The sequence below is a fragment of the Oenanthe melanoleuca genome, chromosome 2 (assembly GCF_029582105.1).
Source record: "Oenanthe melanoleuca isolate GR-GAL-2019-014 chromosome 2, OMel1.0, whole genome shotgun sequence".
NCBI lineage: Eukaryota > Metazoa > Chordata > Aves > Passeriformes > Muscicapidae > Oenanthe > Oenanthe melanoleuca.
Window position 1 is genome coordinate 68,003,843 of NC_079335.1, and position 18,653 is coordinate 68,022,495.

An 18,653-nucleotide genomic window follows, 5' to 3' on the forward strand; every position below is an offset into this window, starting at 1 on the left:
GGCAGTACAGCTCTTAGTTTCCTTCCATTGTTTGTCCTCATAAGTGTCCTAACATTTGGTTTCTGTCTCTTCTTTCCAGTGCCTCAGGTGAAGAAAAGTACAATTTACTTTTTATGAGCTTCATCTTTAAAGCAGAGTTTTTGTCATCTTAGAAATTAATACAGAAATTCACTTTGCTTCTCCTTTAAAAAGGTAAAAGTTATTAAATAAAAAAAAAACAACCAACCAAGCAATGTCTAGCTCTGTAACATTTCTAGGGGTGAGGATTAGAACAAGGGTGAGGTTAGACTTGTTTGCAGTAGTGAAATGGGATGTGTTTCTGATACTGCAGCTCTCCTGGCAAGGGCTTCTGGTGCTTCAGGATTCCTTGATTCAACTACTTCATGCTCCTCCTTTTCACTTGTTAGTTGGTCTTAATTAGAAGAAGAATTATAAATGCTAAACAAAGGTTGTCCTTGTGCTTAAAAGTTCAATGGATTTTAAGAGTTGGCTGACAATATTATAGCAAATTTAGGTTAAGCAGTCTGAACAAGTATAGAATTAATGTAAGGTTTTAGTATCCTTTTCTGCACATTAAAACAATTTCCAGGAGCTTAAGTACTAGAAAAATGGGATTGTCGTGTAAAGACATAACACATAGTACAGCTGAGAGGAAAATGCCCAGTTCAAGTTATAGCTTAAATATGATCTTCCTTAGAAATATCTTCTCTAATTTGTATATAAAATAAAGACTGGTTCTGCCAGATGACTGGGAAGTCGAGGACTGCAGATTTTAAGGTTTTTTTCCAGCATGGGAATGTATCTCTTCTAGTTGAACCAAATTACACTGGAATGTACTCATGGTCTATATCAGCAAGTATACCTTAACTTAGTTATGTCAAAAAGAACATACACTGTGGTGTATCAAAAAAAAATAAAGGATGTCACTAAAAATACTTGTCTAATAAATTTTTGTGGGTTTGGGTGAAAGTGAAAGTAGGCTTTTTAAGTGGCAGAGTTATGTTTATTTAAGTATCAACATGATTTTCTATGTTTTAAAAATTATTTAAGATTCATGAATGAAGTCAGACTTCAGATACCAAGAAGAGTGTGAAATGGCACAGGCTTTGATTACAGGAACTTTCTGGTTCTTTCTGTAAGCCCTGCATCTCTGCAGAGTATCCTGCCTGTATTTACAGCCAGTCCTTGCTGGCAGAATGTGATTGACCTCGGGCTGGCTGGCAGCTTTATAGGTAGCAGGGTCCTTGTTGGGGGGATGGTTATTTTTCACTCCTTTTGGAAGCTGCATGGAGTAACAACCATCCATAGCCTGCGCTGTGGGGTCGCATGGACTCTGAGGCACAGGTGGGAACGAGTGGTTGCACACTGTAGCAGGTAATGATGGAGCAGCAGACATGGTTCCAATCTGATGATAGCCAACCATCCATGACTCAGGCATCATAAGCTGCTCAGAGTAACTGGGCTGCAGTGCAGAGGCAGCCATGGACTCTCCACTCCACAGCCCACAACCCTCTCTGTGTAGAAGTCGGGAAATACTTGCTGGGATTGGCCACTGTGCCTGTGTGGAGCAGTGCAAAGAGTTAGAAGCACTTGTCCAGTGAATCAGCTTCTACATGGAATTAAACAGATAACTGTAGATGTCTGCCTACATTTTCCCCATCAGCAAAATAAGGATATTGCAATTGCAGAACTTCTGTCAAATATGTGGTTGAGATCTGCTTAGTAGTGTGCATGGTCTTTTTGAAGATGAAGTCTCACTTCAGCTTTGTTCATGGTATTAAGTAGAGAGCCAGTTCTGCAGAGATGAAGTCAAGGCTGAAATGAGAACATATGTGAGATTGTGTCCTAATGCATTGGGTAAACCACAGGGTATTACTTTGATATGAGGGGTAGCCTTTCAGTAAATTGATTTGTTTGTATGTAGTCTGTGACATGGAAGTGATGAGAGATGATGCAGCTTCTAAGTACCATAAATGTGCTTTGATTGATGGTGCATAAGTCTTGACTCACAGTAGGGAGGAGGTCAGTGAATTAAGCTGAAGGGTACTTGAAGCTTTGTGCCTGTGGGGGTTGAAATTAAAGTTGGAAACAGTGAACTGACTTGCCAGATGACATAGGAACATTTACTACAAAAAATAAAGGCATTAAATGTGAGATAAAGAGATAAGTTAAAAACACTTGAGGCATAAGTGAAAAATGGAGTTTCTTTAAGATGGTTTTAGTATGTAGCTGAAATGAAACTATTGAAAGATCTAATTTGTTTTCATTATTGTAGGAGCCAAGATGTCTACTAATACAGCATTTATGTTTGTGGTAATATCTTTCTACCATTGTGTATCTCTATAAACTTTCTGTTTAAGAAAATGACTAAACAAAGCAAAACAAAAAACCCTCTCAACCCTTCCTCCCTATGGCAATAGTGCAGAGATTTTTTGGGCCAGGATACATGTCTCCTGCTGTGTTATGCTGCTGAAATACAAAACAGAGAGATCTCTTTCTGAAGAGCAAGTTCAGAGATGAATCTGTCAGATTGTTGGCTCCAAGGCAAACTGAGACGACCAGAGAAATTTGCTGAAGGCATGGCTGGTGTGAATGCCTCCTTTCTTACAGAGAGGGTGTTTGAGCAAGAAGGCTTGGTGATCTCCGTGCTGATGACTTTCCCCTGAAAAGAGATGTTCTCAGACCATTTGCATTCCCCAGGGTCTGGTGTCTCCCAGGGGTTTGGTGGTACAGCTGCACTGGCACTCTTCCTAATGTACTTGTAACAGCAAAAAACCACTTTCTCTGAAGGAAGTTTATTCTGGTTTGACAAGTGAAATGAAATGCAGCAATAAAAGCATTCTTAGACACTTCTACTGGGCTAGAAATACAGATATTTTAACAGGAAAAATAGTAGAAATGTGGAGTCATTTCTACTGAACTGGTTGTTTGCAATCTTTCCTTGTATTTCAGGCAGACCTATACAGAATGTATTTTATTGGGAGCATGTGGGAAGACAGAGTCTTCTAGTGCATCCTCAGTTTTGAAGGGCCAACAGACTCACTAATGAGGGCAGAATTGGGAAGTGTTGTTGACAGAGTGGACATTAGAGAGATTAATGGGGTAGAAAAGAACATAAGTAGCTCTCAAAGATACCCTACTGTGGTGAAAGAGGAAGACAGTAAGAATGTGAAATCCATTTGAGTCAAGTATAAAAGAATGTGTTGCACTTCAGCAAGATAACTCAAAATTAGTTCACTGAAATGAAGGGAAGCCCATATGGAGTGTCTACTTTGGAGGACTCTTGGAGATGGAGGGAACTTTGAAGTGGTTTCTAGGGCTTTATGTGGTGCAGAAGCTCTTAGTGCAGGTCTTTCCTGTTCTGAGACCATATGTTGGTGTTTTATTAATTTTATGGTTAGAGTTAAGTGTGTTTAGGTGCATAAACATATCAGAAAAGAGAAAGAGCCTTAATTTATTTTTCACTACTTAGGATTAAAAATACTTCTAGGTAAATCTACATTCTGATGTCATGCTGCAGGTGCCTTGGCTTGTGCTTTAAGTTGTAAATTTGTCAAATAAAGAAACAAAGTCTGTGCTTGTTTGTTTGTTTGTTTTTTCAGTCAGAGGGTCTTCAGGTCCATCTAGGAAAAGATTGAGGAACATCAGTGAAAATATGTTGTGATATCAAAGAAAATGCTTTTGAATTTTTTAAAGGAGAGTAAAATAGCAAAAGATAATATTGTAGTCTTGCATTATTTATGGAGCCTGTAGCTTTGAAAAAAATCTTGTGATGTTAAGGCTGTCCCAGAATGAACTGGAATTGTGCATTCCTGTAACTCTGATTTCTTACTTTGTCTATAAAGCAGAGCAAGCTTGGTACTTGTTTTAAGCTCATGTAATAAGATGAGGGGAGAAAACCTCTCAAATTTCATAGCTTAATAAAATAAGCAAAATCTGTAGAAAAACAACTCTGTTGTAATTTGCTGTCAGTTCTGCACTAAAATCTTTTGCCACAGTGCACCATTGTAACAATAAGCTTCAGTCATCACTGTCTTTCAGCTTACCTGACTGTGATAAGCAGCACAGTATTTATTTCTGCCTTTATGTAAACATTATGCTGCAAGTCGTTCATGACAGCACTTCAGCAAGCTGTGTCATGTGAGGATACTTGAGAAATGCATCAAAGGAGATGACATTCTTGCATTGAGGTTGAAGAAGGTTGCAGCACTTCTCTTAAAGCCAAGAAGCTTCAAGGGGAAGATCAATCTGAATTTGTTACGTTTTCTACGTTTCTTTGTGCCTATTAAAAAGGACAAGATTCTGTCAAGCTAGTTGCATTTTCAGCTAAAAAAAGGGCCAGAGTTAAATGGGGCAAACCAGCTAAACAAAAAAACCCTTTCAAAATATAGCATGAGATGTAGCTAAATTTGGAGTTCTTAACAACAAGCAGCTGCTTAAGTAATTAAAGTATATAAGGTGCTACTGACCAAAGCAATTAGTATGTAATTTCATTAATGGCGTTAGGATTGCAGTAACAATATTTAAGTCTTTCTGTCCAAATCAAGATTGCAGGCAATTTGTGCCAGGTCCAAGATGAGGTTAGGAGCAGTGAGATGTTTGGGTGTGTTGCAGCACCACTGTCTGAGTGGGTCTGTAACTGCTCAGGAGCCTCTTCAGCTGGCTGTGCCTTGTTGCCCTCCCAATTAACATACCTTGCTAGAGAATTTACATGTGCATGCATTTCTAAATTTTTGAAAGCCAGGATGGTAATAAGTTTATATTTAAAACAAGGCTTCGTGGGGGCTGCTAATTTTTTTGTTTATCCTCGCAATTAATTTGTGATCTTGCTGCTGTTCAAGGGCAAAAGGGAATTACTGTTTTTGTGTATGTTTTTGTGGTTTGTCCTGAAGTGGTTGAAAAATCTTGGAGAGCTCAGGCACTGTAGAGTGTTCCAAGTCCCTCTGAAATCTCAAGTGCTGCAGATGATGGATTTTTAAGTTGCAAGGTCTGCAACTCAAAGACAATTGGGTGATGAGCCCCAGTGGCTGGAGTTAAGTAACTTCTGGGCTCCAGAATAACCATAAATATTCTTCAGTAAGATGACAATTAGTTTTAGAGCCTAAGCAGAGAAAGTACACATCAGTGGGAGAATGTGGAATTTTATAAAGTCCAAATACAGGTCACCTCTAAGGCTGGCGTGGCACCACTGATGTGTCACTGGGTCGGAGAGCCGGAGCTGGGAAGGCTTGCTGCTGGGACACCCATGGGTGTTATTCCTGTCGTGGCTAACCTGGAAGAGCTGACTTTGTTAAAAAGCCACTGAGAGATGTCCTTCAGAGCCTTCAGGCTTTACAGCAACACTCCTGGCCTACCTTGAGCTGTGTCCTGTTGACGCATTGCCTCTTTCTAGGTCTAAGCCTTTCTAGGTCTGTAAATACGTGGGCGTGCTTTTGGCGGAGCAAACCAGTCTTCTCTGCTTTTCTGGGCTGTATTTCAGGTGTGAAACAGAGCGAGGTGAGCAGGTTGTCTCACCTCTAGAGAACATTGACCCTGTGTCCACAGGATTTTGGGGCGTCTCTCCTAGGAGGAGTGGTGGGGTGAGTTAAAGCAGCACTGTGCAGGACATTGGTGTCCTGCAAGCTCGTTTGAGGGTGCCGGTGACACCCTTGTCATGGGGGTAAAAGAAGTGAAGACAGTCTCATAAGAAGCAATGGTCTGTTAACAGAGTACCCTTAAGGGAAAATACCTTGTATTCTGCTTCCAGCCTCGCTCTGTGGGCGTGCAAGGAGGTGAGTCCAGGCAGGGGATTGGGCTCCATGCACCCCAACTAGATGGAGAAGGCTGATTTCCCAAAATCACAGGGTAAGCCCTGCGTACCTGAGCTGGGAATGCACACAGCTTGTGGAATCAGGCACGTGGATCTCAGGAGGAAAACGGGCATAATGGACAAGTTTGTTTTGACTCACGCCAAGCTGTGATGAGGCTTCTGCATAGCACACCTGCAGATTTCGCCCCTGGGTGAACTTGATCTTGACTGATTTTCACTAGTACAGCTTATCCTGTGGGATATAAATCACGAAGGACCAGGCTTTGCCTAGATGAAAAGAAAGGAAACTTGATTTGGTGAGTTCAGAAGAAATGTTAGCACATGGTTTTCTTAGGCCTAAGTAAAGTTAGGCTGATGTTACTGATTTTCAATGAAGTTTTGAATGCTAAATGTAGATTATTTGTTCTTTTGTATTGTTGGTGCTCTGGGGGTTGTTGTTGGTGATGTAATCCTTGATAGGGGTTGGGGGTTTTTTGGTTGTTATTTATGTTAAAAAAACCAAAACAAGTTGACTAATGGGAGTTCTTGGAATCAGTGTAGTCACGGCAGAAGGAGGCATCACAGAGCTTTTATAAATGACTGTGTTCCTCCTGAGCAGAGAGGGGTACAGACACCTTCAGGGTGGCTCCACACCGCCATTTGGGATGAGACTGCAGCAATATGCTTTGCCATCTGGGGATGCGTGCGGCAGGACTGTGGCGTTCCCTTCTCGTGCAGTGGAGGTTCACGCTTTGTTACAGCAGTGATTCCTCACAAATTATCCACCCTTTGCTGACAAGGCCAAGGGAGGAGATCTCCTTATTCTGCACCCCAAAGGGCTGTGTGGTTTTTCAGAAGCAGCTGCTCAGCTTGCCTGAAAGGCTGGCCTGAAATAGACAGCTGATTCGGGGACAGCGTATCTGTGTGCAGGTGAAATTAAATGTGTGCCCCAAAACACTGCTCCTTTAGTAGGGCAAAGAAATGTAGGGAAAGCTTATATTGAGGTGCTGCCTATGCAATAAGAGGACATCTGGATGGCAGCTGCCTTCATCTCTGAAGTGAAGCTAAAGTAGTTACACTTGCTCATCCTTATTTGTCGGGTGCTGGGTTTAAGAGTCAAGTCAAAGGCAATTTCTAATGTTCTGCGAGTGAATTTATTTTAATCCCCAACAGGCTCTTAAAGGAGGCCTTTTTAATGCAGTGTTGCAATTGCAAACAACTCTCCCCTAGTTTAGTCTCTTGTAGATATTTTACCAAAATGACAGTTGCAGTTAATACTAAACTATTAAAGCAACTGATAAAAAGAAACCAAAATTACTGTGGTATTTAAGCATTTTACTTTTTCATATAACTTTGGTTCTGTTAAGTTTGACAAGAAGTACCATAAATATGAAATATTCCAGTTGTCTGCTTTGTAAGTCCATTGGTCATAGCTAGGTAACTATTGTGTGCTGAAAATGCAATATTTAATTAACTTGGAAGAATAGCTGATTCATTAATTGCTGTGTGCAACTTTTAGAACTTATATTGCATCCTCAAACATGCTTTCTAAGCCAGCAACAAACCTGTTTGAAGCAGAATTTAAAACTCATGGTTTAACCTTACTAGGAGTAAAGGTTAGCTCGAGTATCAGGTGATGAGGGACACGCCTAATTTAATAATAATAATAATAACAACAATAATAATGCTTCAGCACCAGCTCTGCAGACCCATCACTTCCTGAAGAGAAATGCTAATGGACTTTGTGGGTTAATCCGACCACTTTTTACCTGAAAGCTTGGTTGAAGTTGTTGTGGAGTGGATTTGAGCTGCAATGCAGGAAGCCTGGGGTTTGCTGGCTGCCAGGCAGGGACTTCCCCGAGCAGTGGGTGATGCTCTCTTGGAGCAGGCAGGGCAGGGGCTGCAGGCTTGGCTGGAGCTGCAGCAGCACGATAGGAGGTTACACACGATGCTTCCCGGGGCAGGGATAAAGCTTGGGCTTTCTTGGCAGCATGGGAGGGACTAATCCTGCAGTGGTACTTACATTGATTCGTAAGGATTGTTCAACTGGGGTTACTCAGCTGGGCATTATGGTGTTTAATCAGGGAGGGAGAGCACAGGTTCCCGAAAGGAAAGCAATAGATGCTTTGGCTGTTTTTAACATTGCCTTTAATGGCTTTAGATTTGCATGTGTAGCTCTTGTCATCTGTGTGAATTTTTAACTTCCTTTTGAACTGTGACCTATGTAGTAGTATTATTTGTCTGTTTTTGATATGCACTCTCAATTTTTTTTTTTTTGTCAGACACGGGCAATAAGAATAAAATATTTAAGTAAAACTTTAGAGAAGTACTGTGAGTAGAAATCTGTATATGGGAAATGGTACAATAAATTAGGAAAAATAATAATCTTTATTCATGTAAACATAAGAAAAAAGATTTAATTATTAGGTATTTTAAAGCTTTTTATTCTATTTCTGGTGTAGGACTAGGTAATCTCTAAAAATGCAACTAAACCTGACCTTTTCTGTGTCAAATTGCAGCTCTTACTGATACAAGATATCTTGTTAAAGCCATTCTCTCATAAATATGACTGATTAATATTATATGCAGTCAAACATTTACCCTGTGGTCAGCTGACAGTATTTCAGTTCACCTCTTCATTGCCACCCAGTGTTGTGCTTCTTGAGCTCTGATTTGTAAGTTCCTTAATGGCTCAGTAGGTTAACATGGGTTTGCCTGCTGTCTGAAAAGTTCCAGTGGGTTTTCTGTTTGCTTTGTATGGCCAGGAGCCCTTCTGCAGCCCAGGTGTTCCAGCACCCATATCCTCTTGAAGCATAAGTGACAGTCTTTCTATGATCATCTGATCATCATTTTGGGATATACTGACAGGGCTTGCTTTCTGAGTTTTGCTCTTGGGGTAATGAATGCATCAAGAATGAAGCACCCAGTTAACCTCACCAGGAAGGTAAGACTTGAATGGAGAATCCCTGGGGTCAGTTCATCTGCCTGTGTCTCATGTTGACTCTTTCTTTTAATTTTTGTCCTGAGTTAAGGGTGGGCCACAACAAGGCTATGGGTTCATGACTATTCCTCACAAAGTTATGACTTAAGCTTTAGCTTTCCTTCTATTCCTGTCTCCTTTTGGACCAGGAAAATCCACCTGGCCTGTGCACCCTGTGATGTGTTGCATCCTTCACCAATGTAACCACTCTGTCCTTGAGGGTTTTTTGAGGATTTGTCTACTCTGACCCCAGGTTTGTCCTCTGAAAGAGTATCCCATTCTGCCTTCTATGGTGCTGCTTCTGTCTGAGTAACTGAGGCTGGTTTGGGCTTTCCTTGTCTTGATAAACCCAAATAAAGAAATGCTTTCTTTTTAAAGGTCTTTTCAGTCTTTTTCTTAAATCAATGAATTGAAAGCAGGTGCCTTGAGAAAATGGTACAGGAAAACCATTGAGCCTCCTGTTCATGGAAGACAATTTCAGATGTTACCAGTTACTTGTAAATTCATCTTTTCTCTGGATTTTGTAATCTGCTCAAGAATTACGGTTTCCCGGAGGTCTGCTTAGTCTGGTATTCTGCTTTAAGTGATGTGTTCACTCAGTAGGTACTGTACAGCAGTGGTTGTGCAGGCCTGCAAAGAGGGTTTTGAAAGGAGACCAGCTGATTGCTGTCATCAGCCATAGCTGGACGAGGTGTGCTCACCCAGCAGGAGATGGGCAGTCCCAGTGTGCAGTAACAGAGGATCAGCTGGTATCCTCTTTGACTCTGGGGTCAGACTTTGACCTGATGCTGTTTTAGGAAGGAAGGAAGGTATGCTTTCTTTTTTTTTTCTTTTCCTTTTTTTTTTTTTCCCTGCTAAAGCTGCAAATTTTGCTTGAGAAAAGAGTTTCAGAAATTCTGTTTTCTAAATGGTCTGCGTAAGTCTGGAAAAGAGACTGGCCATGACTTAAATATTTCAACCTTCTCTCTTTTAGTTGGAACATGTGTAATCAGAATTCTAGATGGTTTAGATGGTCTTGGATTTCAAGCCCCTCTCTCATACAGATGCCATTAGTGCTTCAACACTTGTGTGTGCAGTAGAGTCAAGCAAGTTCAGCAGTGGTGGTGATGAGGATACCCACCTACAGTATCCATCTGCTCCACAGGAGGGCCATCCTGACTCTGCAGTCCTTGGGTTAGAAATGGGAGTGTGTACAGTGGGAGGTGCTTCTGAATTTTGCCTGTGAATAATTGCAGCACCATCAAAGGGCAAAACCAGTAAAATCTCCATCAGAGATGTGCTTTGCCGTAGTTTGTCCCCGTAATTAAAAATAAACCCTTCTTGTCTACCCTCCCTTTCCCCTAATACCTGGCTTTCATCATCTTCACTATTTAGGATGCCAAGCATTGGGTGTGAAATGGACAAAAACGGAATTTTTCATTTTTTAACCTTCCATGTTTTTCTATCAGAATTCCTAAGACTCATTTTATCCACTAATCCAAGTGTACAGCTTCGTTCCTCCCTGCTGCAGGGCACTGTAGCCAGTTGTTCCTGTTAGTCATTGAAGCTTTGGTTTTTATGAGCACCTTTCATATGTAGCTTATTCCTATAGTTGTTACCTAGCAACATTAGTTTTGTTCAGTTTAGTTTGTCTTCTATTTCAAGAAATCTGTCAGGTGTGTTTTGAGAACATATCTGGAGTCCAACCATGAACCTTTAAAGAGGTGTGAAATAATAAAGAGGGTTCTCTCCAGCACCTATAATTAGTGTATTTATACTTGGTGTTAGCCATCACAGCAAAAACTGGCAGAAATGGGAATAGATGTGTGTGGTGTTTAAAAATTACCTGGAGAATACTGGGGCAGTTGCAAGTCCACTCTTGGTTTCTCTGTGTGGTGTTTCAATGTGCTCAAAGAGCACAGATGCCTATCTCAATTTCATGCTCTTTTACCAACCAGCATCTCTATTTTTTGCCCTTCTCTCCACAGCATGGTCTATTTAGCATCTTGCAAGTCTGCACATGCACTGATGTGACATTTTGTAGGCCAGCAACCATAGTTACAGTACAAAAAAGAGGATTTCACTTAACCTGAAGAGCATTAGAATGCAATGAAGGAAAGGAGTGGAGAGGCCCATAAGGAGACTTAGAGGACACATAAAGTTTTGGTGTTCAGACTTGTAATTTTTTATTCAGACTGTGGCTACTCTGGAGATGGTGATGCCTCTAGGACACAAAGTTGTGTTTGTGTCTTCTGCTTTCACTTGAAATGAACAAAAAAATCTTCTAAGCTTCTAATGTTCAGCTGAGGCAGTCTTGATATTTTTATAATTCTGTCTGACAGCCTTCTCTGATCTGGAGAACAGTGTGAAAGCATAGGGTTTGCAAATGTTTTTTTATATTGTCTTTTTGTTTCTTGTTCTAAACTTCTCATCCATATGGAGCTTTCAAGAAATCAGGAGGGGAGAGATTGCATAGAATTGAAGCTGCTATTGGGAACAGAGGGTGTCATTCAGCTATAGCATCACTGTAGAGGACACTGTGGGGTTTTTAAAAAATTGTCAGAGATCTGCTTATTATCATCCACCTTCTGTTGCATGTGTCTCTCGGAGGTGTAGAAGCTGCCAAGTACTAAATGCATGCATCCGTAGGGGGCTGTGGATACCAGTTGTATGAAAATTGCAGATCAACTGGTGCCTGTGGCTTTAGTGGAAGCTGAAAGCAGAGTATGGAGGGATATGAGACATTTGTGTAAACAAATAGAACTTCAAATGTAGTTACATGCTCAGAGAAAGTAATAGAGTATTACCTAGAATGGATTTCTTTTTGCTTTGTTGCAACTGGGTGTTGTTAGTAATAGTTCACTTTCAAAAAATTTTAGTGATGGAGATTTCTGGAAAGTCTTTTCAAAATGCCATTTGGACACGGTACTGGAGGGACATGCTGCAGTACTCTTGTGCAAGGGATCCCCTTAATATGAGGGGTTGTCTTATAAAAGGTGTTTGTATACACATCTCACTGTGGTAATCCCTACCTGCATTTTTGGTTGTAAAACATGAGATTTCCACAATGCCAAAACCATTGCAAATATAATCACATTATCGTGTGAATCAGAATAACTTATCTGTGGTTTTAGAGGGTTTGAAACAGGATCTTGAAGGAGATACTACAAGTATTTTATATGTCTTTTTTTTTTTCTCTTTTGAAATTCTGGTCCAGTTTTTCTGTTCATTTTACTGTAAATGTATTTTGCTTGTATCACCTGTGATTTGCATAGTGTTTCATCCATCATCAATGCAGGACAGTAGGCTGTATGCAGCTGTGTGTTCCTTTTCTTTGACTGTGTCCATCTGTCTCTGAGGATTAATTCATGTGCGCTGGAGGGGCTGCTCACAACTTTGATACTATGTTCTACTCAGTTAACTTCAGTGAAGTCTTATATTAGGTATATCTTAGCTTTTTTGTTTTGTCAAGATGGCTCTTGAAATGTGCAGCTGTGAAACTCATTTTTGGGAACTGATTGCTGGTGTTAGATTGTCAAATAGGAGTAGGTGGTCAGTCAACATCTGCCTTACTGTGTCAAATACTTGTTTATATATATGTTGTTGGGTTTCATGGAGTATCAGACTTAATTCCATGGAGACAGAAAAGTGCTGTAGCCTTTTTATAAATCTACTGGATTCCTAGTAGCTCTTGCATCAGTTATCTCTGGGAACTGATAATGCTGGGAACTGAAATGAGAGATAAGGCTGGATGATTAAATTAAAAAATGAGCAAGCAAGAAGGAAACTATTTATTTTTTAAAATAGAATGTTTTTACAAGCCTCTTAAATCACAACTAATTTAGGTGCTGTGATGTTTTTCAAAGTGTTCTGTATGAACTGTGGACCATATGTGAGAGGGAGGGGTATTTGCTGAACTGTCATTTAGAGATATGAAATGCATCCTGGTCTGTAGTCCAAAGCTGAGATTCTTTCCATGCTCATCTCTTTTTTAGTAAATAGAATTTCTGTGATGCAGTGAGCCCCTTGACAGCCGTGAAAATACCTGCTTTCTTCAGGAAGCTGGCACAGCTGAAGATGAGCAGGATCATTTCAGCTTTATGTTGCTTCAGAATAAGTGGGATCCTGCTTAGTCTTGTTAGCTGAGCTTAGCATGTCAAGGCCAACAACTACCAAAATAAGTAAATAAATGAGGATCTAGGGAATAGAGAAGGGCTAGAAGCAGAAAGACAAGTGGGACATGGTTAAGTACAGATTAAAGTTTGCTCAGGCCTAATTTTGGGGTTATCATCTCTCCTGTGTTATGCTTGAAAACATTAAAAATATATTCAAGGTCTTTTTTTTTAAATGGAGCATGGTAACATACCTCACTAGCTTAGTAGAGTTTTTGTAACAAAGTTTTCCTCTTTCCTTGAATTGAACTTTTAAACCTTTTCTTGTAATTGAAATCATGATTTACTTTACCAAAAATATTACTTGCAACATCCAGTAGAGCTGGTTTCTGAACAAAGCCAAAGTTTAACAAGTTGTGGAAGAACTTGTGGAAGAAACAAAAGGAAGTTCAGACAGCTGCCAGTGTGTGCACTTTGGTTCTAATTTGGGAAAGAACATTTCCACAGAAGAGCCTACAAAACTGCCAGTACCCTGTCCACCACCAAAAGTATGTCAGAGCTAGGTTTTGCAAGTGTTCTCCTTTAAAAATGACAGTCAAAAGCAGCTAAGGGCTCTTTGCATGTTTCTGCATGGAAGTGATAAGTGGCCTCTGTGCTGTTCAGTTGAAATGGAAGAACAGACCTTGAATAGCCACTTTCATGCTCCTTGATCTTATGGCAGAATTCAATACAGATTAAGGAAAATATAATTTTGTATCCCTGGAAGTGCATGTGTGCAAGATATTTGAGGAGCTGGAAGCTCCTCAGCTGCCTGTACTTCTGCCTGCTAGATTCTTTCAGGTCAGTCACAAAATCTGTAGGTGCATACTTAGAGGACCAGCATGGTGCTATGCTGGCTCAAAGTCCAATGATTTGCAAATTTTGCTGTTAACTAGCAAGCCTTCTCAAAGTCAGTTTTATCAACATCTTTTTTTTCTGCATAGGGTTGTCTTGATGGAGGTGGGATCTCAGTGGTTGGTAAAAAAGGTGCTTTGAAGGATCACACTGTATATGAAATACCCTTCTGAATAGTGTACCTGCATATGGTTGAAACAGTTAGAAATCCTGTGGAGGGCTTCTTTGATTTTTGTTTAGTTAAGCTCCGTGGAGAGCCATCACAGTAACATACTGGATTACTTGGCAGGCTGAGACATCTGCTGGCACTTCCGAGGTGTAGGCTACAGCAGTGAGGTTTCCTATTGCATCATGCTGAAATCTCTCCAAAACATAATGGTATTTAGTAGTAAATGCCATTGTATAGAGATGAAACTGTATGAAATTCAAGATTGCAGGCTTTGTCTTTAAAAAGCTTAAGGATCTTAAGGATCTTTTGCTCCTGCAAAAGTTTTATGGCAAGACTGAGGGCTATTATTAACAGTGCTGCACCCACAGAGAAAAGGAGCTGACAGAGGAGTGAAACCAGATTCTAGACTTCAGTGCAGCATATTATTAGGAGAACTCTATATGCATCTTGTCACTGCCTGTCCTGTTAGAAATTGAACTTAGGTGTGTAATTGATATACTTAAAAGCCTGCTAATGGTAATTCAATGCTTTAAACTATGTACTTGTTTTGCTTAGTGTTTTGCATGAAGTGCCTCATTTTATGCATATTAGGCTACATAGAACACCTTTGCAATGATTTGCTTTTTCAGGGATAGCTTGAGATGACTCTTAATCATTCCTTCCAGGTTACCTGAAAACTTAATCATCTTGCACTCTAATAGCTTTGCCTTAATTGTTAATAAATTAGCACCCTCAGGGACCGAGCCATATGGACTTCCACTGAATATATACCTCGACTTTCTTCCCTTTCTGCTTTTCACCATGCTAAAGAATTGCTGTTAGTTGCTGCAATTTACTCCCTGACTCTGTGGTCAGGGTCTGTCTTTTATGTCTCCTACATCCAGCCCCTAAGCTTTTACTTGACAGCCACCTGACACCCTATAGCTCTGTACTTTAGATGAATGATAAAATTTAAAAGCCGTGTAATTCGGCCTCTCCCTTTTTATACTCCTACTTCTGTGGTTCCCTTGTGATTGCTCAAGAAGTGTTTTCAATATGTCCTTTCTAAATAGGATAAGAATCTGGAGGATGGAATGAAATTTAAATTGCAGCTCTGTCTCAAGATCACTAAAAATAGCAGGAAAATTATTGTAGACTTTGTCCAAACAAAGCAAAGCTTAGATTGTTGAAAATGCATCAACTAGCTGACATACAGAGAAGATGCTGTAACCTAGTGAAGGTGAGTCTTAGTAGTGTAGTAGCTGTTAAATACAGAAATTGAGGGAAATTGCCATAAAGAATTGAAAGGAAGAAACCTGTTTGTGGGGTGATGTGGTTTGTTTTTTGTTGGTTTTGTTTGTTTTTGTTTGTTTTTTTTTTTTCTTGACATGTGTTCAAACCTTGAAATCCTTGAGTACATTCTAAGTGAAGGCTAAGTGGCTGTTACTATATAGTAAAGAGCCTACTGACTTTCAGTGAGAAACGTGGTGTTTAAGGTCACTAAATAGAGCTCAGGTGTAGGGGCATGACCGGGAACCTGTTTAATTCTGAGCAGGTCTTTTGTTCATCCAACACTGAGAATGGAGGTCATCAGCATCCCAAAACAATTGCCATGTAAATGCCATGTTCAGATCTCATTATGATTATCAAGGCATGCTGTTGGTGGACAGAAATTGAGTGATGCTGTTTTAGGTTATATCCTCAAGAAATGTGATACTTGTACAAAATCATTTATGGTATCTAAAAGAAAATATTGCAGCTGGTTGCAAGCTGCTTCTGATGGTTCATTTACCTAGAAGACATGGCAAAAGAATGGATATTGGAAAGTACAGTGTGTTTAAGCTGCATAGCACTGTGTATTTGCCAGCTCCATCTCTTGTCTCTACTTTTCATCCCTGTCATGAAGAGTTTTGTGAGACAGAAAGTTTGCAGGCAGCAGTGGTATGTTTTGCCAGGCCAGTTGATACAGCTGGAAAGTAAGGGCACATTTTTGGCTGCACAGAGCTCTGTTTGGTCAGGAGTAGCTGTTCAGGCAGTGGCTGTGCTGTAACCAGAAGCAGATATCGATGTGTGTGTTCATCAGCCTGCTGAACTCCTGATAGGCAGTGATGTAACTTGTGGCTGGGGAGTAATTGCAGTGCTGTGTGAGTTCAGAGAGTGGTTAGTGCAAAGGGCTTGCAGAGTTCTCTTGTCTTGCAGAGTAATTATGATTGTTAAGGAGGAATGAACACAAGTTACTTATTTACAGTGAGGTATGGTGGCGTATATAGAAAGGTTAGTGCCCTTTTTAGGGGCTGATGTTCCTCCAACCAGCCACATCCTTGGCTGATTTACTTTGTACTCTTTAAGGTAGAAGTCCATCTATCACACTGCAAGAGCAAGGATACAGATAGATCTTTTTATATGAAAGTTGCAGGACTGCCTTTCAAAATACTGTATCAAAAAAATATGGTAGGATTTTTAACAAGATATAATGATCACTTGTATAATGATGTCTTCCAGCACTGCAGCACTGTCTTGTTTTTTTTTTTTTTTCCTTCTAAATTATTTGGTCTTGCAAAGTATTTATTACAGTGTTGGGCAATCTAAACTTGATACATTGCCAAGCCAAACTGAGGTGTTTGTAAGTGATATGCTTCGGAAATGTATGGCAGTTTATCAGTAAGTGAAGTGGTCCTTCACGTTAGCATTGTCATTATTAAAAATCCCACCAAATTCTGGTTCAATACACACACACACACACATATATAGTAAATGCTGTAATATTTATTCTGTGTCCATAGCTTCTTTTCAGCATGGAAGACAAAACAAATGTCCATTGCTGGCTCTTACTGGTTGTTGCTTTCTACTCTAAAAGAGACACATTATTTCTGCAATAATAATTTTCGCTGTAAAAATGTAGTTAAATAATTATGCAGTAACTGTACTGAAACTTTGTCTTTGCTCTTGCCACATTGCCTTTGCCTGGGACTCCCAGCTGCGTTTCACTGCCTTTATTTTGCCTTTCAGATGACGACGTGGACCTGGAAGCTCTGGTGAACGACATGAACTCGTCGTTTGAGAGCCTGTACTCGTCGTGCAGCGCGCAGTCGGAGACGGCGCCGCTGCTGCAGAACGGGCAGCTGAGCCGCAGCCAGCTGCCCTCGCCGGGCCCCGGCCCCCTGCAGCCCATGTCCCCCCGGCAGAGGGTGCAGCGCTCCCAGCCCGTGCGCATCATGGCAGTCAGGTGCGGCAGCGCGCTCCCCTCCTTCCCCAGGCAGCGGCAGCTGGCTCCGGAACAGCTGGGTTTCAAAACTGGGGATCCGCTTTGGTGCCAGCTTGCAGTGTTAGACTGGGTTACTGCATAGAAAAATGTGCTAAGTAGGTGAAGGACGTGATATTTCTATGTATTATCACCCTTCTTTTAGTCAAAGTTTGCTGTTTCTACAGTAGATGATTTGTAGAAGTGTGTCATTAGTACCAATTGGCAGAACCTGTATCCATATTTGTGTTTTTTTTCTAAACTGTTAAAACCAGTGCTCTAGAGTCTGGTGTCTACTGACAGCCTATAGGTTTATTAAACATAAGAGATCAGGCTGTGCTCAACTACTTTTGATATACAAAAGTATATGCTTGATATATAAAATATAAAAAAATATATATTTGATATATACTTGATCTATAAAATATAAAAAAAGTATATAGTTGACATATAAAAAGTATTTATTTGATATATAAAAGTATATGCGCCTCTCCATGGAGGTTTCCTGAATGGTTTAAGACCAACAAACAAAAAAGGAGTGTGTCTTAGTTGTTTATCTGTTCCTCCCAGGGCACTTTCAACTCACTCACTTGGGTGAACTGTGTAAGTCATTACCAAACAAAAAGTGTTAAGGTTGTCCCCTTGTTATAAGGCTGAGGACTGACATTCAGGCTTCAAGTGGGAAACTTGATGGTGATGGGAGAGTATATAGGTGATGTACAGGTTCTCAAAATCTTTTTAGGCAGCAGGAGGAAGGGAACTCTTGTCAGCATGAGTAGGTAAATTAATTTCTTTCCTGCTAGTAAACAGTTTCTTCTTTGAAGGAAGTGAAAAGTAATAATATAAGAAAAATTCCGAGTGTGGAAGGGGTGGCTTCTAACTGTTTACACTGATATATTGCTTATAGGAATGGTATAATTAAGGCAGGAAGCTTTTCTATTTGAATGGGTGTGCAGTGCAACTGCATCAGCTGATGATGCCATCAGTTGTACAGATATTTCATAGCTAATCACAAATGGGACTGTACTAGAGAATGTACTCTCTGGAGTACTATAACTGTTGATGTTTTGTGAATATCTCAGTCAAAGCACTTAAATTATTTTTGGTAGTTAAAAACTTAGCAACTCTTATTTTGTGAACACTCTGCCTTTTTGAAATCTGTACTTCCATGCACACCAGAAACATCCTGTGTTTATCATCATCAAAGAAGGTAATGGTGAAGCTTCTATTCAGGGTTATCTGGACCCATCTTGTTTGCCACCAGAACAAGGTGATTGACTGTGGTCTCTGAGGAGCACAGGATTTTGTGTGTATCAGTTACAAAATAAATGATCCACTGGCAGCAGTACGTGCACAACAGAGCACAGCACAGAGAATTCCCAGCTTCAGGAAACCACACCTTTCTAATTATACTGGTTCCTCTTCTTTCAGTGGAAGTCAGTCAAAAACTTGCAATACAGTGCACTGTCGCAGAGATGACATGTCTACTGGTCTGAAGAAATCTTACACTG

The 18,653-nt window shown here is 40.3% G+C and overlaps 1 protein-coding gene across 8 annotated transcripts in view; it reads left to right on the forward strand.

The window, feature by feature from the left end:
• Positions 1-18,653, forward strand: part of GRB10 (growth factor receptor bound protein 10) — a 140,846-nt gene that overhangs the window by 68,230 nt on the left and 53,963 nt on the right. For all 8 annotated transcript variants that reach the window (XR_008839737.1, XR_008839738.1, XM_056483511.1 and 5 more), the window contains one exon: positions 16,911-17,127. Coding sequence is in view for 6 of the 8 variants with exons in the window: in XM_056483511.1 (XP_056339486.1) it covers positions 16,911-17,127 (217 nt within the window). In the remaining 2 variants the exon portion in view is untranslated. The remainder of the gene's footprint in view (positions 1-16,910; positions 17,128-18,653) is intronic.